The sequence below is a fragment of the Nesoenas mayeri genome (assembly GCF_963082525.1).
Source record: "Nesoenas mayeri genome assembly, chromosome: 1".
Taxonomy (NCBI): Eukaryota; Metazoa; Chordata; class Aves; order Columbiformes; family Columbidae; genus Nesoenas; species Nesoenas mayeri.
Window position 1 is genome coordinate 51,836,098 of NC_137541.1, and position 24,708 is coordinate 51,860,805.

General features: G+C 37.8%; 1 protein-coding gene across 1 annotated transcript in view; it reads right to left on the minus strand.

The window, feature by feature from the left end:
• The window catches only part of PTPRQ (protein tyrosine phosphatase receptor type Q), a gene marked incomplete at its 3' end in the record, with an annotated part of 130,178 nt that overhangs the window by 40,431 nt on the left and 65,039 nt on the right, over positions 1-24,708 (minus strand). Inside the window, exons 37-43 of the mRNA XM_080361602.1 lie at positions 23,352-23,517; positions 22,641-22,931; positions 22,095-22,370; positions 21,193-21,344; positions 18,809-18,950; positions 16,568-16,837; positions 6,185-6,517 (exon numbers count right to left, since the gene is read on the minus strand). Of these exons, the coding sequence (XP_080217728.1) occupies positions 6,185-6,517; positions 16,568-16,837; positions 18,809-18,950; positions 21,193-21,344; positions 22,095-22,370; positions 22,641-22,931; positions 23,352-23,517 (1,630 nt within the window). The remainder of the gene's footprint in view (positions 1-6,184; positions 6,518-16,567; positions 16,838-18,808; positions 18,951-21,192; positions 21,345-22,094; positions 22,371-22,640; positions 22,932-23,351; positions 23,518-24,708) is intronic.

The following is a 24,708-nucleotide window of genomic DNA, read 5'->3' on the forward strand; positions in this document are numbered from 1 at the left end:
CTATTTAGACAAATAGGCAAGCATAATGTATCCATTTACGTAAAAAAAAAATCATTCAAGGAAGAAGAAATTGTGAAAACACAAGGTCTTCTGCATGCTAGAAAAATTTTCCAGCAATGTTGGAAGGTACTAATATAACACGAATTTGATACAGAACAATATTTTATAGTTTAATTCAACTTACTCTTAATATGTTGAGAAGCTCTGGAAAACGCACACACATACAAAAGTGACAGGAATTGTAAGTGGGCAAGAATGTCCACATAATAACTGGTATTTTCCTAAAATTTCCTTTTGTGAAGGTGATACATAAATTAACCTAGTTATTATTCATGAATAACGAATTCATGAAATCATGATAATGACACAGCAATTTGCAGTAAGTGGTTTTGCTTTTTCATAACAACTGTGGTAAATTTCAGGAAAATAAAATTTAGTACATATCAGTAAACAGGCTGCTATAGAAACAACAACAGATTTGTACATTTCTCCACAATCTGGCTTCATGATGCCTTTTTATTTTTAAAGCTACCACAAAAAAAATTCAGCTATGATTAACACATACCAGTTGAAAGTTTGTTATAAAACACAAAACACAATAGAACTGATTGCACCTGTCCTAATCAGAAGATGCAATCTCTTCTCTCAAACATGATTAATGCACGAGTATGTATTTTTTTCACCATTAATCATTAGGTAAGAGGGCTTAATGAGGAAAATTGGAGTGTATATAAGGCTACTTAGTTTTTCAGGTAGAAAACAGTTTAGGAAAAGGAAAAAAAAAGCATGGAAGGAGGTTTGTAGCTATTGAAATTATGTGTGAAAGATTAATAAGGAGAAATCATAAAATTTTGCATCATGGTTTCAGAATGAAACAGGAAGATTTGGGAGCTGATATGGTGCTATGAAGAGTTTAAAGTGTTGGATATAGGAGGTATACTGCTGTGCTGGGATTAACAGGAATACACTAGACTTTGTAGTCGGAATCAAATTCAACCATTGGAAGCAGTCCCCCAAAATATTGAGTAGCATGGAACAACTGAAGGAAGAGCATAACTGAAGGAACTACAAAAGTGCATGGGAGTGGTGATGGAGGAGACTGTTCAGAGAAGGCTGGCTGTCGAGTGGGGTGCCAGAACAGATAGAGTAAAATACAAGGGCAAACATGTTCCCTAAAAACTAGAATTAGCACAAATTAAGCTTATTTTGCAGGTAATGCGCGTCAGACTTGTTGCTCAAAGAGTGTCTCTTAGTGTGAACAGTGCTTCCAGTAACTATAGCAGTGGTATTACCTTTATCACCAGCTAAAATTTCTGAAAAACCGTATAAAATGATATGTATAGCTTCTCTAGCCTTAGTTTCCAAACCAACCAAGTTTCCAAAGACAATTTTCCATTACTTTTTATAGCATTAATAGAGCAGTTAATCTCTCAATATTTCATTTTTCAGAAGCCAATTCAGGTTTATGCATTAGAGAATGATGGTGCAAAATAATTTTAAAGCATAATCTATTCCACAAATTATCCAACCTGAAGAATCTATGTGTATAATTTCCACATGCAGTTTATATTTGATTCATTTTTACATCTTTGCAGGAAAAATCTAATTGAGTATGCTATATTTAAAACAGCTAAAATACATCTAAGCATTACTATCTGGTTTAGTTTCATAATGAAAATTACAATATCGAACATTAACTGAATTATACTGAAATTTAGGAATTTTGTCTGAAATAACCGCTATGATCAGAAAGAAAACTGGAAAATGAAATGTGTCTAACATGTCTCGTGTCTTACAAAAACCATCTTTTTAAAAACCGTGTTTGCTTCAGAGGGTAACTGCCATATTCTGATTTAGGTTTGTTTGTGAAATGAATCTAGTCAATACAAGGCCATGATATCACTATACCCTTTCTCTTATAAATCACAGCAATTTACTCAGTAGAAATGACCTAGTCTTATTCTCTCATTCCCCCATAATCCAATCACTTCCTCTCATAAGCACTTTTCTCCTGGTTTTCACAATAATGCATTTTCTGTAACTAATAACCATCATTTCCTGATTATCATGCTTCTATCCTTGCACAGGAATGTGGGTCTTATGGAGGTCAGGGTCATCTTTCCCATCCATCTGTGTCCTGATGCTAAGGCAGCAGTTAAGTGTGTTAGCTTGAAGATAAGTCTGGATAGCCCATCATTTAGCATAATCCTTAAAAATAAGACTGAATACTCCAGTCTTCTAACAGAAATTTGTGCTTGCTAGTTTGGTTAAGATGAGTCCTTTTTAATTTTCCCAACAAAAAATAAGTGTGAGGTTCAGTTATTTCATTTCATAATCACCTAGGTTACTTTTGCCTATATTTAAACATTCTTGTCTTGTATTAGGCCATATTTACTTTCCAATGTTTTGTTCTAAGACAATGAAAGGAACAAAGAAACCCAAGTTCCCTCAGGCAAAATCTGCCAGAAGAAAGGCACGAAACAAGAGGTGCAATCTCGTTGCTTTTCACTATATAGAAACATTTCTTGAAGTATACCAAGCAGCAGGGTATCGGCACGGGTTGGGAAAGAAGGTGCTGAAAAGAGAAGCATAACCCTCTGCCCCATGCATCCATGTTCTAGCCTTCCTGGGACATTCGAACATCTGGGATTTTCCTTTGTACCTCTGTATATCCTGGCATTAGGAGCCTTGGCAGTTCACCAAAAAGCATTGCAGTGTGTAACCGTATGAGATCCAAAACAAGGTCAGTGATCTCACTGCCATTCATTTTCCACATAACATTGCCCCTCCAAATTGATTTTTCTCTTAGAAAGCACAAGTTTAGCCAATCTTATTCTCCTTATAAATGTAAACATGAAGCTTTGAGTAAGTGCAGGTGTGAGGGAACAAAGTTTACTCAACTATAGAAAATATTTCTTGCCCTTTCCCTTATTGAGATACAGTTCTATGATCTGTACCCGCAACTATGTAAATCCAGGTTATGTTGAGAATATTTCATCTTGCAGGGTACGTTTGGCTCTTGAGTAATCTATCAGCTAAGCAATAACAGTGCCATCAAACTACTTTATGAGGCAGTAGGACAATTCCTGTGAGAATAATCTGCAAGTCAGAAGCCTGAATAGTTTATCTGTGTGATGTGAGAACTGGACTGTACTGAACAACTTGCAACATTTTCCACAGACTAACCCTATAATCACTTTCATTACAGAGCACAACCATTATTTTTTATTTGAAACTTACAAATGAGTTAAAGAAACTTAAAAAGAATTCCTGTAGCCTTGAATTTACCTTTGTAATGAACAACTGAAATAGCTAAGATTCTCACCTGAGTAACTAGATATTCAGAACTTCTAGGTATATCTGCTTTACCACAACAGTAGAATACTCAGCACTTCTAAATGCAGAGAATATTCAGGGTTTCTGTAATGTAATTTTTGCTTTTGTTGAAGTTTCATCTCTTTCTATTCCAGGAACTGAGTCTAACAGTTTTCAGCTTAAATGCAGTCCCTTCTGGAATATAGTAACTATAGCATGTTCTTTAGGCTCAAAAACTCCAGAATTTTCTGAGAACCAATTATTTCTGAAGAAAAGTAATTTGACTGTTATTTCACAACCAAGGTAACTTTCCCTTTGGCAGTAGTAATGTCTTACAGAGGCATTTCTTGAAAATCAGGAACAGTGACTGACTCCTGCCCTGAAATCTGCAAAAACAACTCCTATTGATTTTATGGGCTAAGTACCCAGCCTATTCTACATAGCAGCTAAGCACCCTTAAGCCCTAACAGACCATGTATACTGGCTGTGGACCAGCAGGCTAATCCAGAGGATGCCTGGCCCTGTCCACGAGGGAGAGAAGAGGGGGATTGACACCTGTTCTCTGGATAGATACACTCCGCACGGCTGCCCAGAGTACTGCATCTGTTCTGTGCATCCTGAATTTCTCTTCCCTGCTACAGGTAGGACCCTTTGGAAAGAAAAAGAAAAAAAAAGAAAGGGGGGAGGGGAACTAAGGTTTTTTAGTCTGTTTAATAATACTTCTAAAGACTAGTCTTTGGAAAGTATGAGGTCAGAGAGACATGCCCTTGCTGAAGATCCACCACTGCTCAGGAAGGCTCCCAGTGCTGCTGAAGCAGGCTGGAGATGCCAGGTGGCCGCCCAGCTATGACACATCATGTTCTTCTAATTTTCCTCCTCAGCTGAGTGTCATTACCCCAGGAAAAAAGACCAACACCTGGCCATGACATCTGGGACAAAGCCCATGCTTCCTTGACCCCATGGCAGTGTGTTTTATAGTCAGCTCGTCTCTTGATGTGTCACTGTTTTTAGCTCACAGGAAATTTGTTGCTGCCTACTTCCGTCAGCACAGGCACAGGGCAGCAGCCTCAGATGCTGGTGCCAGAAGAACTGGTAGAACTTTTTTAACTTCTACCCTACTACCATTTGTTAAACACATTTGTTAAAGAGCACACAGAGAACCTGCTGCTGAGAATGACATTGTATTGGCAGGGAAAGAGTTTGTGAAGTCTAATGAGATTTTTATATTTAAACTACCATCTCCTCAATGGGACTAGTAGGAAACTAGTTATCTCTTAAAATAAATTATCACTGTCCAGAGAGGAAATCATGAAGAGGATCCTGTCTTTATGTGATTATATAGGTTTTAGTTATCTTTTAGTCCAGTTTAAATCTCTAACTTTCATAAATTCAGCAATAATTTTCTGAAGATAAGTATCAATATTTGCATAAGCCAGCACCTGAGATCTATCAATCTAATAGCAAAAAATCTCCCCAGAGCTGTTGGCTTAAGAGTTGCACAAATTCTGTTAGCTATCGTCTGCTTCATCCGGGATTACGTTTTTTTGATTTTTTTTTTCACTTTCATTTAAAATATTAATTTACCAGGCATAGCATCCCCATAAGAACCACTGGATGAAGAAAGTAAATACGCATGAGAATGATCCTGCAGCTGATTCCAGTACTGGGAAGTCCAAAGGACTGCTTCTGTGCTTTATGTGAAAAATGGGCTGTTGTGATGTTCACTATCACAGTGTCCAAATCCATTTGACCTTTGGGGCTTAAAATATCTCTATTGTAATTTCTCATCTGCAACTGAAGATGATGTTTCCTTACCTAATAGAAGAATTGTGAGGTATTTAGGTATAGATGGCTGTATTACTGTACAGAGTGTACACAGATACTATGAGGAGCATTATATAAAAGCCACCTGGATTCCCATCATGGGGTTGTAAAAACATGAATGGAACAAAATAAGTTTGTCGACCATTGAATAGTCCTCAGTATGCAGCTGTTTAAGTCCTTGCTGTCTCTATTATGATTAGTTTGGAAGGGGAAATGAGTGAAGAAGCTGTGATTTAGTTAGGCCACTTAATAGCAGTTCTCAGTTGTTCTACGAAAGCCAGAGGCTGGTTCTCAGATGTGCTCTGACCTAGGCTGACTGTGGACTTGGATGGAAGGTCATATGTCAACATGACAACTTCATAAATACTTTATGTTTCTTGTCCCCTTCTCTCAAATATCCAGTGATGACTTACCTGTGACAACTAACTCCTCTCTCACTTGAAAACCAAAATCCTCAGCTGAGGCATGACAGTCCTAATACGTGTCACAACAGTCCTGTTGGTGTTACGTGGCTACTCTGATTTGTAATATATTCTTTAGGTGGATATGGTTTTGGAAAGAAATGTGAATTCCTCTGAAACTATTACTTAAATTCTATTGCCAGGACATACATTAGTATTTCAGGAAAGTGTTATGACATTAGAGAAGAGCTCTTTAGTCAAATAATTACAAAAAGACTACTTTCATTGACACACCCCACATGTGAAGATGGATTAAAAACGGTGCATCCATCCAAAGTAGCCAAAATTCAGACTCAGCAATTCTAGATGTGGAGTAGAGCTGAGGAATGAAATTGCTGTTGGGTAAGCAGTAAATATAACAGAGCATCCAGAAGGCACTAAAATCTCAAGTAATGTCAAGTATGCATACCTACAGCATGATTTATACCATGATACTTCATACATGAAGAGTTGCAATAAAAGCTTAATAACATCACCAATATTGTAAATCTGTGAAGAAGAAACTTCTACAAAGTGTTCTTGCTTATTTAGATTACCATCACATTTTTATAGCATTATGACACTTGGTAAACATCCTTACTTACAGCCAGGAAGTGTTTGTGTAGAAATCCAAGGTGAAGAACTGCCATAACCAACATTCGTACTGGCAGCAACTGTGAATCTGTACCATCTGTATTTTTTCAGTCCATACACAGTCTCTTCTATTCGGTCATCCACCACATTTTCATATAAATATTGATGTATTTCAGATTCAATACAATCCTTCGTTTCCCAGTCACTGCAGTGGATGGACTGTAGCTGTGTGGTAATCTTGTAGTTTTGAAAGTAGCCAAGGATAGATTTCGGTGATCTCCAATTCAAGGTCACACTTGTTGATTGCACGTTGGAAAAAACAATATCCCTGGGAGCACTAGGAACTACAGATTAAAACACTTGTAAGACATCTTCATTTGAACGAAAAGTGATTGCAACTATAACACTTCTATCCAGTGTTGAAAAAAATATTTTAATAAACAAATCTAAAGACCAGAATTCAATTTCATATGGTTAATAAGGAGTAATTCCTTTGGTGTAAATCACAGCGTACATATATGGGTAGCATATATCTACTTACTATAGGTCTTGAAATAAAGAAAAGTACTTGTAGGTGTGGCATGCAGGGTGCAGTTTTGGGAGGTGTAACACTGCTGTTGCTACATTTGGGGCTCTGTCTCAACTAGGGGTGGGAATATCAAGCGTTATTTTTGGCCTTACCATTGCATCTTTTACTGCTGTTGCTAACTGTGATTTCTCACCTCTCACTCAGAAACACCCATTTGTCTCCCTCTCTCTTGGCAACATATGAAATCCTCAAGCAACACCTCGAGGTTTCATAAGTGTCCTGTTTCAGCTTCTGAATGGAAAGTATCAATACATGTAATATGTTTGTCTGTCTTTATAGAAATGCTTTACAAGCTGTTCAGTAAACAACAAAGTCAAAGAATGCCAACTGAAAGAGCTAAATAATATGTCAATACAAAGGAAAAAAAAAAACAAAAAAAGAAACTTCCAACAAACTTTGCTTCTGTATGTTCATACATATGTACATGTATACACAGGTTATATTCATGTGCATGGAAACAGAAGAGGTACATGGATGTATGTACATATACATACACACATAAATTTATCTGTATCTCTGTTCAGCCAACCCAGCTCTCGCAGGCTGGATGCAACATATGGTTTTTTGCTATATCACATAGTCATACAGTAAGCTAATATTATCTCTAAGACTCTGTAAGATAATACTAATACTCTCTGTGGTGAAAACTGTGCAGAGAAATCAGCTCAGAAATCATTCTGTGCACTTAGCTTTAAAGAGTGCTTTAGAGTCTTTGGGGGAAGGAGTATCGCTGGTAAAAGAAAAACATATGATACATCCTCAAACTGAAATCGAAGAAGCCCCAAGGCTTACATAAAGAATAAAAGAATCCCAGACCAACGTTACTGGGCAAGAAAGAGAAAACCCTCTGTTTTTTCTTCAGCCTTGTGAGAATATCTGATCTCTGCTTTCATCTGCAACAAATCATTTATAAAAAAATCATAATATATATAATAAGCTGAAGCCTCTCCATTAATTCGGAATATTTAACATGAAATGTAAATTCTGAGTCAAACCAAGCTATGACGATGAAAAGATTAGGAAACTCAAATCACTTCAAATGAGCCCAAAGCAGCTGGAACCTGCCAGAGAGGGGTCAGCCACAGGAACCAGGGGCTCTTCCGTTGTCCTTCTGCTCAGCCCTCACACACCCGTACACATCTCAGCATGCAATAGCCCCATGTGCTCCCACCCTACTACACTCTAAACACACAGAAACAGAGCAAACTAAGAAAAAAATATTCACTAGAGACAACTTCCGTCATCATACTCCGTACTATCACATTTAAAGTTGTTTTGCTCTGCTGTTCTTAGCATAGAGAGAAGCACAGGAAATAGTAATTAAAAGCAAAACAGGCAGCACCCTTTTTTCTTGATCATAGTTTTAGAGATGTAATACTCAGCTTGTCCACTTTTAGAAAAATAAACACTGCAATGTTTTCATAATAGCTCTATAAACTGTATTTGCTACTTATACAAATTACAAGAAATGGCTTAATTTGACCATTAGTTAAGGGAAAATCAAGGCAGAGAAGTGTTCAATTACCTATATTTTTCCTTTAAAAGTCCCCTACTCTGTTGTAATACAAGCTATTATTGTCCGTTAAGATACAGCAAAGAATATGAATCTTACATGCTCAATGATGATGATGATGATGATGGTAAAATGTGGGACAAAATGGATAAATTCATTTGAGTGAAATAAAAGCTACCATCCAGTCTCACTCTGAATTTGAATTAAAGTATGTTTAAGACCCACTGCTACATATTCCAGGACTTAAAAAAATTAAGAGTCAGCAATTCCAAAGATATCTGAACAGATAAAAATTTAAAGAATTTAAGAAAATATAATTCTCCTCCTTCTCAATCAGACGGGATTACTCTTTTTTTTGATAAGCAATGTGACCTCACCCTCCCAGTCATGCGACTCCAGGAACTCTTGTTGCAATAGGAACAGCCAACACTGGCAGGTTTGGAATAAAATTGTGGAAGTATGCAACATGGAGATGGAAACAACTGGATCTAATGCTTCTTAGTCTATCATCACTAACTTCTATCTGGTGAAAATGATTATTGGACTATACTCCAATTTAAATGAAAGACTGGATCAAACACTGAAACAGGGGCTTGGAATAAAGTAGGTAGTAACTGGCTGTTTCCTGGGTGCCAAGAGGGAGGTGGAAAAATATACCTTTGCTTGCTCAAACGTGCATCTGGTAGAGCCATGGCTGGCACAACTACAGTCTCTGTGTCTAAATCAAGACAGGCTGAAGAGGCTAGTCACAGGCAGAAAGAGCACTGCCCATGTTCTAGCCAGCATGGTGGGCTTCCCTTCTCAAGGAGAGTATCCTGTTCCCCCAGTTTCAATAGGGATGAAGCCATCAAAAAAACCTGAGAGACTGTAATGTTGCAGTAAAGATGGAATCGACACTCAGCGGTTTCACAGAACTGGAAATTATATTCAGGAAAAGTAACAGTGGCTGTGATTTGTGTGCTTTCACAAAGACCAATAAAAGTCTAATAAAAACTCCATGAGCTCTCCTTGTGTTTGGTGGAAAGAGACTAACTCCCAGAGAGCAAGGGAAAGAACTGAGGGCAGAAAAATGATGTTTCTCTTTCCATCTGTTCTTTTTCCCACTGACTACGGAGGGAACCCATCCATATTACCCTCAGAAGGCTGAAGATAGTATCTGTGATTATCCTGATGAGCAACACTACACGAAAACCACCATTTTGAAAGATAAACTCACAGGTATGGTAATGACAGATTAGACAAGTACTTCTCCTTTCATACAAAAACTTTTATTGCTATTTTATGTCATTATTTTTCCAGTTTACTAAGACACATATAAACAACATATTCCTAACCCATGAAAGAAAGAGTCAGTCAGAAGAAGACATGAGAAAACTTTCTCCACCAGTGCCTAGAAAGACCTTGAAAATGGAATCAGAGCCTTAAACATTAGTCAGTTTAAAAGTCCATTTCATCTCATTGCTTACACAGACAAATCAAATATAAATGTAATCTCTCATTAGAACAAGTGAAAAGATGTGATCTGAATGTGGAGCAAATCAAAGAGCTTTGTTCTGAGGGCCACCATGAGGAGCAGTGACACCCAGTGGCACAGTGCATTTGATGACAGTGTTCAATGAGACAATTTCAAGACAAATACACTATTGGGTTACAGATACAAAGAGGATTACAATTACTCTAGCATGGAGAATCAGATTTCCATTCCTCAAGAATGACTAAAATTCCCCCAACTTTTTCTATCCACAGGTGGTACTTATTTCAACAAACCATTCCATGCTTCCTAGAGTAATCATGCAGCTTGTTTAAATTTTCCAAACATGACTCAACTATGATGAAGTGATCACTGTTCATACTTAAAACAATTAAAGGCAAAAACTGCATCTTTATCAATTATTCTTTCAGATTAAACTGAAACTGTAACAAAGACTTATGTGTCTGCCCTTATACACTGCTGCTTTGATATGTCCCTAACAGGAACTTTATTATTCTTCCTGTTTTCCAGGAAGGTGCACTTAAAGAAAAGGCAAGAAAAAGGCTGTGTTTGTGTTGGTGTGGGACACTAATTGTCTAGGACTGTGTTCCAATTAGCTGGTTGGCATTCTAGTGTTAATCCAATATTTGAATTTCACAGGAATCATGAGTAGGACCCATTACATCTCAACATCATATATCTGACAGCCATTCCCTATTGAATTTTGTTGCATTTGCTACAACTCAGCTAGCTGTGAGAGTAGGGAGTTTTTCAAATGTGAAATTTTTGGTGCAATGTACTCTCTAGTTTTCCATTTAATAGCTTTTAATTCAGTTTCTGAAAGCCAGCCAGGGAGCTGGCAGAGAGGCTGGCTGCGAAATGCCAGTGAATTCAGTTTCTGGACTGGAGGAGGAATGAGGTATTTTCAGGTTCATCCAACATTATTCACTTAATGGCCAAACTCGAACAAGAAGTGCCTGAAGCCAGAACCACATGGGATTTCAAGCTCCTAAAACCTATTTATGTGCCTGAACTCACACTGAAGTTGACAGGAAACTAAGCACCTAAATAGAAGTTACTTTCACAGATCTTGGCCCCAGTTCCTTGCACTCATCTGGTTGCAATGCTAATCAACCCTTCCAAAGCTGTTGGACTGCTCTGAGATTAAGTATTTATCTGAGAACCTAAATGAAAGGGAATTCCTGGTAGAAAAATTACCAGGACTGTGCAAAGTCTCAGATCAACTTGAATTGTGCCAGTGGATCTGGTTTAAATCAACAGAAATACTCAGCAGAAAAATCTTACTCACAATGCAAAGACAACCTAAGGGCAGCAAAGGACACACACGAAAAAAATCTGCTGAGAAAAGAAAGAAGTTACGGCTTTCTATAAAGTCTTCTGTGGAAAGCAATGACTACAGCTGCGCGGGCCGGGAACAGAAGACGGTAATATGATATAGCATAGTTCCTAACGAAGTTAATAAAAAAAAAGTCTGCCTACAGAACAGCTGCTTGTAGCTGGAGTTTGGATTAAAAGAACAGCGGCAGCCTAGAAGTCAGTTGGGTGGTATTAAGAACATCAATAGGAGGAAAATGAAGAACAAAGTAGAACAGATAGCAGTGGGCACACGACAAAAGAGACTTCAGAAAATGGAGATATCTGAAAAGAAAATTAATATTCTATATTGATTAACTGTATTAATCTTTGAAAGCTTAGTTACCCAAAGGAGTTCCCTGGGTTAAGCTCATCTCCCTTATCATACTAAATAGTACTCTGGTATAGACTGCTAATTTCAAGGAGACTCATCGTGATATAAAATCCTGCTCAGTATGAACAAGGACATCACAAATAGGTTCCAAATTATTTTACTAACATAAACATGTAAAAAACTGTAGACTAATTTTTCCCATGACTTGGGACTGATACTATCAGACATGCTTTAAAGGAAATTGCACAGTTGAGAACATGTTTTAAAAAAATCTCCTTGGACTGTGTCTCTCAGTCTTCAGCACATTAGAAAATTCAATCTCTGACTACTGGATCTAAGCACTGAAAAATCAAATCCTACGAATCTGAGGAGAAATGCACACCTTGAACATAAGCTTAGAAAACTAGTGGAAAGCTGTTATTATTCCAGTCTGAAATTAAATAAGAATGCTCAGCTTTCTGAAAACAGGACCATCATCTACTTTTCAGCAAACAATTTATTTGACCTGTACATGTTTCCAATGTCATCTTCATATATATATGTCACCACCATTTCTTATACATTAATCTAGAGTTGACCTAGTCCTCAAAAAATATTTTTTTTCATCCTACACTATATGATTCTTCTATTTTTACCTACCTGCTTATAAAAATAACATCACTGCAATTTCATTGGCAGCAAAGTAATCACTGCATTTATCTACTGAAGATTTGCTATAAACATCAAACACACTAACTGATGTTTGAACATACCAACTGATCAGAAAATCTTAAAAAAAAAATCACATTAGGTTAAGAAAATAGAAATCTGGTAAAAAAAAATCAGTTTTAGTCATCTTGGAAAGAAGCATTTCAAAAATTCTTAGTCATGATTCACTCTGCAATTTTTGGATGCTTTTTCTTCAGTACAGTTTGGAAATACAAATTTGCAGCATTGACTGAACAGTGAAACACACTGTTCTTATGTGTAGTAGTGACACCATTTCCAGTGATGTGGCTCTGCAGTAGGTTGATTATTCCCTTAGATAATCAGGCCAGCACACTGCACTGCACATCATGCTTGGGGCCATAAGGACCGCTTTACAGTACGGACTTAAATATATCTTCCATCATGGTCATCTGTAGTTCTCTTCACAAGTTAATGAGGAAATTAATGTATAATAACTCTAACTTAGAGCTGCCATGAGCTGCCATGTCCCATGAAAAGGATTCATATTGAAGGAATTTCCATGGACATGAAGAAGGTTTTAAGGCCACACTGTGTTTTGTGCCCCTCATGGGCCTGGATGAAAAAAAAGGCCCACATTTTCCAATGGGCACCTCCATCCTGGAGGTACAAACACAGAAACTTTAAAGGTTCCCCTTTGCAGAGAGTAAAGATATTTTGTGGGCAAGTAACAACAGATTATGTTAATTTGCTACCTCCAAACCAAGAGACATAAGAAACTTTCCCATTACCAATCCTTTTGGACATTTGTCTCCTTAATGTACAATGCATACTTCTGTGTAGAGCTACAAGTTAGTATCAGCCAGCAAAATTAAGCACAGATTAAATTAAAAAATGTTTCCTGGACAAATTCCTAGCCATATTTCTTTTAAATGCAAGTTATGAATGAATCTCTGTTTAGTAGAAAGCAAATGGTAAGGACTGACACTGCAATACAATAGGGGCCTCAACCTGTTCCAAGATTCTGTGTTCAGTTATTATATTAAGTAGGACCAGCAACAAGGAGAGAAATAATACTGTGTGTGTCTTAACACTATAATCAATATGACTAATAATTTCAGAGAACAATAAAAAGCCTGTGAAGAAAAATCTAGCTTAAAAAAATTGAAAACAGCAGCAGTTTTCTTTGGATTATTCATGCTTTGAACCACCCAAATGTCTTTTCAATAATTTTATTGTTATTCTTAACTGAATATTATGCAGGTCCTAGACTTGTGAGTTAACTGAATCTTCACAGCTTTAGTGTGCCTTTTGGAGAAGTTTCCTACCATTATATGGCTCTTTCTTCCTTCTATAAGCTCACTCAACCTTAATGAAATTTCATTTTAATATGTGCATTTTCCTGAAAATAACCTAAGGATAGCTATTCAGTCATAAAATCCTAATTCATTTATGCACATGCACTTGTTATATTATCTTTCATACCCTGTATAATATATTTAAACACAAAGTAATATTCCCACTACAAAGCTGTCAATTTTTATAACATACTGCAGCCCAGCAGAAGTGGTTTACCATGACAGTGGAGCTAGATTAGACACAAAACACTACTAATCTCCTCATAAATTTAATCTTTGTGATTCATGTTTAATTGTACCCAGATATGAACAAATTTACCTCAAAAAAAGGGCAAATAATTTTGCTAAGAATGTAAAGGTCAAATACTATGCAGTGAGACACTGAGCCAAATCCGATTTTACTTTATGTCAGAAATAAATGCATTGTCAGTGACTCAGTGCTGGCTACATATTCTGTGACTAATCTTAGACCACCATAAATAAGAAGCTGACAACAGCTATAAAACTGTTTCCATTCCCAACCATTAATCTCCAATTCCTAGTACCTAGTCACCACAAAACAATTCAAGCAAATGTCCTAATAATAACTAGTTTGTTGTAAATATGACTAAGCAACAACATGTATGCCCATGCTAAAACAGCAAGAAAGGGTCTGTGCACTGTATGCGGCAAAAAAAAAAAACCAAAAACCAACAAATATGTACTGTGGTATAAGTCCTTAGGAAAACTCTCACTGATAAGAGACACAAGCCAAATATTGTTAGAAAATAAAGTCTGTGTTTTTTTCTTTTTTTTTCTCCTGCTAGTACAATTCTGTGTAACATACCACAACAGATGAGCAGCCTGTCTCTCAAACCCAGGCTTAATTTCACATCCACAGCTTCTCCAGGCTTTCCTCAAGCACTGATTAATAGCCAATCCCAAATGTATCAGAAATCCCAACAATGAAGTTTCCCAGGTGCCAGGCTTCTTTAACACCACTACTAACAGAAGCCTTTCCCCCAGCTTCCCAGAAGTGAGGTACTGAGGAAGTCTCCTGGTCTCCTCTGTACCAGAAGGTAATACGCCTCCTATAAGAGTATCTCCAAAACCTTCAGGTTTTGGACAAGTCCAGTTTTAATTGTACATCAGCCCACCTATCTGCACATCCACCCCTAGTTTTGGTTTTACTCCAGCGCTGAGTCAGGGCTGGTTATTCAGTAGCCCTGATTTAAAAGAAAGGGTGGAAAGTTATGACTGCAGTTGAGAAGTGTACTTAGGTGCATACTTGCACGCATCCAGGTTCAGCACAGAAGTCAAGCTCACCACAGTATTTACAGCCAATGCTGTATGAGTGAGTGAGTATGCTCACCTCTAATATTTAAACAATGCTTCCTTCAGAAGTGGATTTTGAACCTTGCTGATGGACAGAATTTTCTGAGGAAACTATAGGGTGGATGACCCAGGGAGAAGTTTCAGATCACCAAAGAGCTGGATTGGAGGGAACCAACAGGGATCTCAAAATGGCAGAATTTGTAGGGGGTCTGCTGTTGATTAGGAAGCCAATCCAGAGAGGACACTTTACCAGAAACAGGTATGAATGTGCCACCTCATTTGGTCAGACTTTAGTGGGATGGATGATATTACAAGGAGTGGCAGTCATCAAAGTACAACCCTGGCTGTTCTCACAATGTTGGCTTCATTACACCTGCAAGGGGCTGCTCTGCTTATCTCCATTTGGAGCTCAGTCATTTGATCTGGAACCAAAGCAGAAGAAGTGCACCTGACGACACAGATGTAGTCTAGATTCATTCAGACATACACATCCACAAGTCTAAGTTTAAGTAGTGTGTTAATCAAAGCTCAGAGTGGGGCATTAAGGCTTTGTGACTAGGAGAGATCCAAAGTCTGAACCTGAAGAGGTTCATGCTGCTCAGGAAGTTACCAACAGGTAGTCTAAGCATAGGGGTAATTCTGATTTCCTCCAAGTTTAGGTGTCCAATTCAAGTCTGCATATTAGATCTACCCCCCTCCACTTATCAACCACAACATAAAACCTGTCACTGACATAGACTCTATGTTTTCTCTGACATAACTGAGCAGAACTCATTCTTTCAGTTTAAATATATGTGTGAATGAATGCTGCCACTCATCGTTTAAGTTATTTGATAACTTAGTAATTAAAGTATTATGAAAGTTAGGTTTGGTTCCTAAACATCAGGGGATACAGTTGTGCCCTCCTCATCCCACACCCAAGTTTCCTAATGATCCAGCTGTTGTGAATTAAAAGACTCCCTCAACTCCACTGCATGAATTGAGGTCACTGAAGAAGAAATGGCACTGAGAAACAAATGCAGTAATTTCTCCTGTAACTCAGTGGGAAGGTGAAGTCTTGCCCTGGATCCTACTTACTGAACATTATTTTTTATTTTTATACTGAACTATCAGTGAAGACATAAAAGCCAAGAGAAACAACCCCAAGAGCAGAAATTGCCCCTAACTGGTGAAGGGAACTGAAACAGGAATGTACTTCCTGGACTGGGCACTGGGCTCCTCTCCATGTCCAATTCAGAAGCTGGACACATAGCTATTTACACAGCAGTGACACTGTATTTTGCACAGAATTGCATCTCTGAGTGCCTAAGGAAGCTTCAGGTGCCAGATGAAAGCACAGCCAGAATTAGGTAAAGTCTGCAGTGTACGTGGAGAGAGAAGGGAAGATGGATTTTGGGTGACAATTTTTGATTCCAATGCCAAGAAACCTGTCTATGTTCTTCTCTGGATTTAGCTCACAATTTTCTTTGTTATTAAAAAATCCTTTTCCTCAAGAATTATGATGAAAGTCTGCTTCAAGAAGTTAAATGCTTCTTAATTCCACAAATTCTGAGCAGCTGTACTCTGAGCTTTTTAAAGTGGCAAATAATTGCATTCTTATTAAGACGTGTATTCTGAAACAGAAGAAAGCAGCAGCTCTGTTTCTCCTCATCCACTATCAGCACAAAATTTCAACAACAGAAGGATTTAGCTGTCTGAATTGAAACAGGTATTTCAGGTCTCCTTGTTTCATAGTCATCATTTAAATTAAAGAATTAACTTGAATAATTTGTTACCTTTTTCTGGAAGCGTACTGGCATTACATATCTGTTCTTCACCTTCACCAGCAGATGTTGCAGCTTTTATTTTGAACTGATAAGTAAAATTGGAAGGCAGATTTCTGAAAGTATGCAATGTATCATAAGCTGAAAAAATTGTAGTATTTCCTTCAACCGTTATAACGTAATGAGTAATTACACCATTGGATGAAGCAGGAGGGTCCCACTGCATTTGGATCGACTGCCAACTCGTTGCAAGACAACGAACATTCTGGACAGCATCTGGTACTTAAAAGATACATGTGCACCAAAGATTAACATTTCCAAACAATTAAAATGGTATTCACAGAACAATATAGTCAGAGAAGCAGATCTATCATTCCAAGCAAGGGCCAAACATTCCAGTAGCAGAAAAATCAATACTGGTAAAGGAACACATTGAGAGAACAATAATATGTCCTTTTCCTCATTAGATGGTTCATTTCCAACTACTACGAACATGACAGACGCTTGTACTTGAAACAGTAGAGGCCACGTATCTGGCTTTTTCCTGGTTGTGTGCTTCAATTTTATTTTCACATCTGTTTGTATTTTCCCCATGATTTTTTTAATCAAAGTGTAGTAAAACATACACAGTAGTGTGAAACCCATAGACATACTCCATGACAGTATCAGCCGCAGAAGTTCCTTATTTATGTTAGCTTTGTTTCTTTTAGGCACTATATCATAGCTCTGCCCTTTCAGCAGGGGCATGGCCTGCCCAAAAGTCATTGGGCAGCTTTCAGAGCTGTCATATCAATGCTATTACCTTACTGTTCCCCATCTCCTTGCTGGTTCCAGCAGGAGAAACTTTTTAAAAGGCTCATAAAAATTTAATAAAAAGTAGCAAATACTATACTTAAGCTGAAAATAGAGAAACTATCTGTGAACAGATAGTTAATCTGTGAACAGGTTAAAAAGAACAATAAATTAAAGTGTCTCAGAAAAGGCTAAATTGCTGGCTCTACCAGCTCAGAGAAAGTGAATATATAGTGAGGGGTTCTGCAACCTACTTCACCTATTGAAACATGTCCCAGAATCCATAAAACAGTGTCATAAAAAACTGTCAGTGGGGTACCAGAAATTGAGGGAAACATGTTAATCATCGCTGCCCAGAGGTAAATGAATCTCTTTAAAATTATCATTTTTTTTCCCCAGTTCAAATATATATATATATATATATATATATAAAATTATATTTAAGCAGCATCTGCAGAACAAATAATACCTGGCATGTTTAATAAAGACTAGAGACAGAATTCTTGGGCGAACTCAATCAGGACTGATCCAGCAACTACCTAAAATCTAGGTTGGAGGGAAAGGAGACAACACTGCTGGTAGCTGAGCATAAAATCTGAGAAAACCCTGTAAAATACGCTTCCTTTGCTGCCAGTGAAATGGAACCTGGGATTTGGGAGGTCAGACACACCACCTAACCCATGCTGGTTCCCTGACACTGTCGGACCTTATAGACTACATAAGCCTGGGGATCGCTCTGAGTGGGCAAAGGCGCTACTGCTTTGCACAAAGGCCAGTTTCTCAAACCTGCCGAGCTCCTGGGCTCTTTTTAATGAACGTTGAATATCCACTTTCACGTGATACAATCTTTCATTTTGGAACAACATGCAACTTGAAAGGTCATGTGGAAGGCATAAGACAAAACTGTACGTGATTAATTAATTAATTAAACTAGCTATATTGCATAGTACGCCCCAGTTGCCAGGAAGAATAAGATCTAACAAATCAGGATATTTAATTAGTGGTGAGGTTTCCTTCCTAAAATAAACTATAACAAAAATGTTTAAAATTTGTATTTGTTTAATACCATTTCCAGTCCATTTGCCAATCTTTTGTCCACCTGCTTTTGATACTGCTAAAGTTTCAGTTAGTTTCACAGGGATCTGAATTATTGCTTTGATCTGCAAAGACTGATATCTATCTAATTTTCCTCCCTTTATCTGTGATGCTATTAAAAGACTTATAGTAGCCATATAAGCCTCTCATTTCAGATGAGGACATTTCTAATTCTATACTTCCGACAACAAACTTCAAACTGAGCCTATCCGGTACAATTGGAGTGTGAATTAGTGTTACATGGGCAGAAGAAAATGAGATAGAGTTATGTTACACTTTCTTTAGAGAGAAGAGGAAGACTGTTTTTCAGCCATATGAGGAAAAACATATAAACAGAACTGCAGCTTAGAAAAAGTCATGTCTAACCTGATTCCATCGTTGTAAACTGGACAGCATTGCTGAACTGATTGCCATTCCCAAGCCTGGTAAATGCAGAGACACTGATAAAATAGGGGCTGAACGGTTCTAATCCAACAAGGTTTGCCTCATGGCTTGAACCTGAAATGTTCTTAAGGAAGGAAAAAATATTAGTACGCAATTATTCTGTGTAAACTTGAAATTACTGAAATGAACACACTTCGAGTCATAGTCTTGCCTCTTCTACTCTGAGTACCTTTTAGTGGAAGTAGTCCCTGAGCTCAACAAAAACAAACAAACAAACAAAAAAAAGCAGGCTCAAATTCTTTCCTTTCCTTTCCTTTCCTTTCCTTTCCTTTCCTTTCCTTTCCTTTCCTTTCCTTTCCTTTCCTTTCCTTTCCTTTCCTTTCCTTTCCTTTCCTTTCCTTTCCTTTCCTTTCCTTTCCTTCCCTTCCCTTCCCTTCCCTTCCCTTCCCTTCCCTTCCCTTCCCTTCCCTTCCCTTCCCTTCCCTTCCCTTCCCTTCCCTTCCCTTCCCTTCCCTTCCCTTCCCTTCCCTCCCCTTCCCTTCCCTTCCCTTCCCTTCCCTTCCCTTCCCTCCCCTTCCCTCCCCTCCCCTCCCCTTCCCTCCCCTTCCCTCCCCTTCCCTCCCCTTCCCTCCCCTTCCCTCCCCTTCCCTTCCCTTCCCTTCCCTTCCCTTCCCTTCCCTTCCCTCCCCTTCCCTCCCCTTCCCTCCCCTTCCCTTCCTGTTCCCTTCCCTTCCTGTTCCCTTCCCTCCCCTTCCCTTCCTGTTCCCTTCCCTTCCTGTTCCCTTCCCATTCCCTTCCCTTCCCATTCCCTCTTTCCGTTCCCTCTTTCCTTTCCCGTTTTCCTTTCCCTTTCCCTTTTCCCTTCTTTTCCTTCTTCTCCCTCTTTCACTGTGGTTTATGAGGAAGATACACCAAAGGATGGTCACATAATTACCATAGTGTTAGAACAGATTAACCCCATTTAACTTCTCATTTCTTTTACTTTACCTGAGTCAAACACACAGACTGACGAAGAGCTTAAAAAAAAAAAAAGCTAAAAAACACAGTTCAGTTCCTGGTAGCTGTTTTTCACAGAGGATGCACAGCACATTTTGTGCAACTGTTGAGAGGACTATAATAGCAGTAGGGAAAAAGCTGAATTTCAGCAAGAAAACCTGGTGAACATTTTGTGGGATCCAACTCACCAGAGCATGATGGTGCCTAACTACAGTATTTCTATATAAATGGCTCTGCCTGTCTTGCTGCCACAACCTAAATCTAGTTTCTTGCCCATATAACATTACAAAACATGAAGAAATGTACGGCATAGCAAATGCATTCAAGCACTCCAGCCAGTTTCTGTAATCTCATTGAACTTGAGTCTGCTTCATATGGACAGTGGGGAATAATTTCTGGTGGCCTCCAGAGATTTCTTTCCAGAGATGTCTTTCCAGAGGCAACTGGCTGTAGAAAACACTGTTCATCTTCCATATATGCATTGTACTCCTTTTCTTCCAAGGATTATGGAAGAAACTGAGGGGATGACGGCACTTCATTCTACAAGGGGGAATAACAGCTGACTGCCCAAGGGGTAGCACAGCAGGCCACCACATGGAGACCAGTTTCCACAGTTCATATGCTTAACAACAGCACAAGCACTTGCCTTGCATGCTAAGGCGCTGCAATAAGGACTGTACGGCTGAGGGAGTTGGGAGTAATGGAGCTCCTCACAGTCCCACCACATTCCATGTCTTAAACTCAGAGCTCACTGCAGCGAGGCCTTTTCCCTACAGCTTCTACAAGTGTCTTAGGTGAACAGAATTCACTATATATAGTGGTTTCTAAGCCCAAGATGCAACCCAGGCCTCAGCTTGCTGCCATTACAGTACACGGCGCATTTCTTGATGCCATCCGAGCAACCAGGTACAGGCTGATATAAATGCCTTGATCAATTTTTCTATATAATTTTATAGCATCTATTTTGGTTAAAATGTATTGTTATTCTTATTCTGCAAAAATAAAAAAAATGCAAATAGCCAAACAAAAGTAGCCACAAAACAAGTAACTTCGGTCATTTTCTAACATCAAACTTACACCAAAATATGAAGTAAAGATTAATAAAGCTCATCATTAATGAAATACTAGAAGTTCAAAGCACATTAAAATCTAACAATTTTGTTCTATCTAATTTTAAAAATGGAATTACAGGCATGGTGGGAGAGAAAGTGAACTGTCTTAACAAATAGAAGTTTAGAGGACCTTCAAAATTCTAGGACCATAACAGACAGTTAAATTATTTGTCATATATTTTGTTTCTTAAACATGAAAAAAGCATTTATCTGTATCTGCCAAAAAAAAAATTTAAACACTATTAATTATGAACATACCTGATAAAATAGTTTTTTTGTGTTGTTTTGATAAATCTTAAAACTATATCTCATAATAACACCATTTGGCTGAGGGCTTGGATCCCATTTTAGCCACACAGAATCTGCAGTGTAGTTGGTAATGGTCAAATTCTGGGGTGGAGCTAATGGCACTGCAAAAGAGAAATGCTCTTTAGTTCCAAATTAGAAACGATCCAGGCAAAACCAGACAAGAAGCAGGAGAACATTTGTACGTTTGCTCCCATTTTTATCTGAGCTCAAAAAAACAGTACTTCATTGCTGTTTTAAATATTTTCTTTCTTTTTGGCATGATGCAAATTCCATTAATAGGGAATACATGTTTATTCAGCAAGGAAACTTCTTAGAGAGCTAAGAAATCTACTAATCACTTAAACATCCCCATTATCAGAGCTAAGGCATTTAACAAAAGTTGTGTTACTGGAATGTGATGTACTTTGCTTCCTCAATATGCATTTACATGATATGTCATTTACCATGCAGGGGAGAGGAGGTCCCTGTAAAGGAGACCTCAGAAAGTGTCAGAAATATTTCCATGTTTTATCATTTTTCAGTTATGTGCGGGGATGAAGAGAAAGTTACTATTGCTTGCTTCAAAATCCCCGACACTTGGCAATCTGCAACACTTTCCGCAGACAAAAGACATTTCTCTTTGGAGGTATTTTTGCAATCCTATGCAGAACGTGACCTCCTCTTGCACACAGTGGTGGGAGGAGGAGAATTCAGAAAATACTTCCCTTTTAGTGTTTCCTTCTTCTGAAACCTTTCACAGACTGATCAAAAAATTAATCCTTCATCTTGGCTCTCGCTGATATTCAGATTTAAGACAGATGCAGTAACATAGCGCCAAAATTTCAAAGTCAGTTACAATTGAATTTGCTCACCTGACTCATCTGTGTAGAACTGAAGTACAGCAGATGGACCAGGTCCTTTTATTGTTCTTGCAGCTGCATAAATGCTGTATAATGTGAATGGTAGAAGGTCTTCCAAGATGATAAAATTATTGGTGGTAGAGAATGAGTTATTCCTTTCTGGCCCAAATAAATGTAAATCATAACTTATTATAACACCGCTTGGCTTAACAGGAGGGTCCCATGAAAGCATAACTGAGGTAGTTGAAAGATTGAAAAATGTTTTGATTATAGGTGCTGATTCTGGGACTACAGGAAGAAAGAAGAAAAAAAATTATATAACCTCAGAAAAAATGTGAGTTACAATGAAAAATGTCTTTTAGTTATCATTTAAAGCTGTGTTCTGAGTGGAAAATTCTGTTTCATGGTCTAAACACAGAAATGTGTGGCAGTAGTTTGTGTCCTTGTACAACAAAAAAAGCTGTAAGATAAACACAACAATATCTTTTTCTTTTAGAAAGCTATTTGTTGTTTGTTTGTTTTTTCTACATGTTGTTAAGTATGAATAACATATCTTACCATCTTCATCGGTTCTTATATGCAGACTTAGAGTGTGCAGTTCAGAAGATCCTTTGTCAGTGGCTGGTGTGATTTTCAGAGTGTAATCAGTATATTTCTCCAGATTGTCAAAAACGATGCTTGTGTTGTAAGTAAGGAAAGACAATATCTTATGGGTTCCCAGTTGCAATAAACTTAGAGAAACATGAAAGAAGACTAAGCCATTTGGTTGAGATGGTGGAAGCCAGCTTACATTTACAGAAGATGAGGAAATGTTTTGATAGACCAGATTTTCAACAGAACCATCTGGGACTATGAGAGATAATAAGCAAAAAATAAATGCATGGATTACAGTAATAAAAAATCCTAAACCAAACCAGAAATAAATGCCCAAAGTATGATTAGTTTGTAAATCTCATTTGTAACAATTTGTGTTTCACTATCAAAAGCAAAATATTTTGAAGGCACATATGAATAATCATCCATTTTTAATTTGATTAACAAAAGACTGGTTTGAGACAAATGATGGTTTGAGACAATATTTTTATAGCTCATATCCAAAGAAGTTTGTGATCAGAATGTCTTCCTTGCAAAGAAAAATGCTGTAGTGTTGAAAACAGTACTTACTGGATTTTTTTGTCACCATAAAAATAAAATAATTTTAGTGTTAGAGAATATTTAACAAATGGAAGCACTGATATACACTGAACATTGAAAAAGTTATTAACTTACTATCCTGATCTGTATACACGTCTATTATTTCACTGGTTTTGTTTCCATCTCCAAAAGCTGTGCTTGCAGTTAGCCATAGGGTATAATGGCTGTATTTTGCTAAGCCATCCAGAACTGCAGACTGGGAAACATCAACATTGCTGTCGTTACCATAACTCGTGAAATTCTAAAAAATAAAGAAATAAATTGTTGTAATTGAAAATGTTATTTATTCATTGATTTATCTTTCTAGTTTCCCATTTAGCCATCACCACCACGAAGAGAGATGATTCACAGTCGTGTTCAGGAGACATAAACCTAATGACTCCTAATGAGTCCTGATTTTTACTGAAATACTCAAGTAATTTATTGTATGATGCCTACAACTACTCCTTGTAAGTACTACAGAGTATCTAATTGACTCCTGTTGTCTGTAGTTGTTGAATTCTAATCAATCTTTTTTTAAAAACATATTAAATCTGGAATATTGAAATGTATTTATCCATATTGCATCAAGAAAACAAAATATTATCATCTGCTAATTGTACAGAGATTACATGATCACACATGTGATTGTCTTGCCTGATCTGCACGAAATAAATCAAAGACTTGTCTCACTTTATTCCATTTTTATGAGAACAGATCTTATAGAAAACTGTCTGATTTTGAATTTAGAACTTCCAGTGGCAGAGATCTCACTGCAACACTTGACACACTGTTCCTTTCATTAGTTGTCCTTTCCATTAAAAACATGCCAATATTTCTAATGCAAATGTCTATATCCAGTGGATTGTGTTAAAATGAAGGAACCAACAGAGTTCCTTTTCTTCATGCAGTTACTTGCTAGTGAAAGGATTGCATCAGAACCAACTACCACTTCCTTTTGAAATACAGAAAAAATTCCACTAAAACTGTGACTGTTGCAATAGTGCTCTGAGAAGGCTATTCCTGTTTAGAATAAACCATTTAGGAAACTAAAAAGAAAAAAAAAGAGTCAGATTATTTATGTACGGTCAGCTATGTCACATGACTGAACGTGTCAAATCACCTGCTGCTTTACAGGAACCTGGCTTAGATGATCTAAAGAACTTTGGCTCATGATCTGAAAACTGCTGGGAGGTCAGGTACCCTACAAGAACATTCAGCTCCATCTCCTGAATCAAAGATTCAGTATCATTCCTCTCCAGCAGCCATACTGCCCCACTGAGCAGACAGCATGGGCAGCACTTCTTTGGGCCAAAAGAAGTCCTCGTAATTTTTCTACATGGCAACAGTCTCATGGTGAGCTGGTTTGCCCAACACCCTAGCACACATTCCAGTTATTTGGCCTGCCCACTATTTTTGGTGTCACATCTTATTCGTACCTTTCATCTCCTTA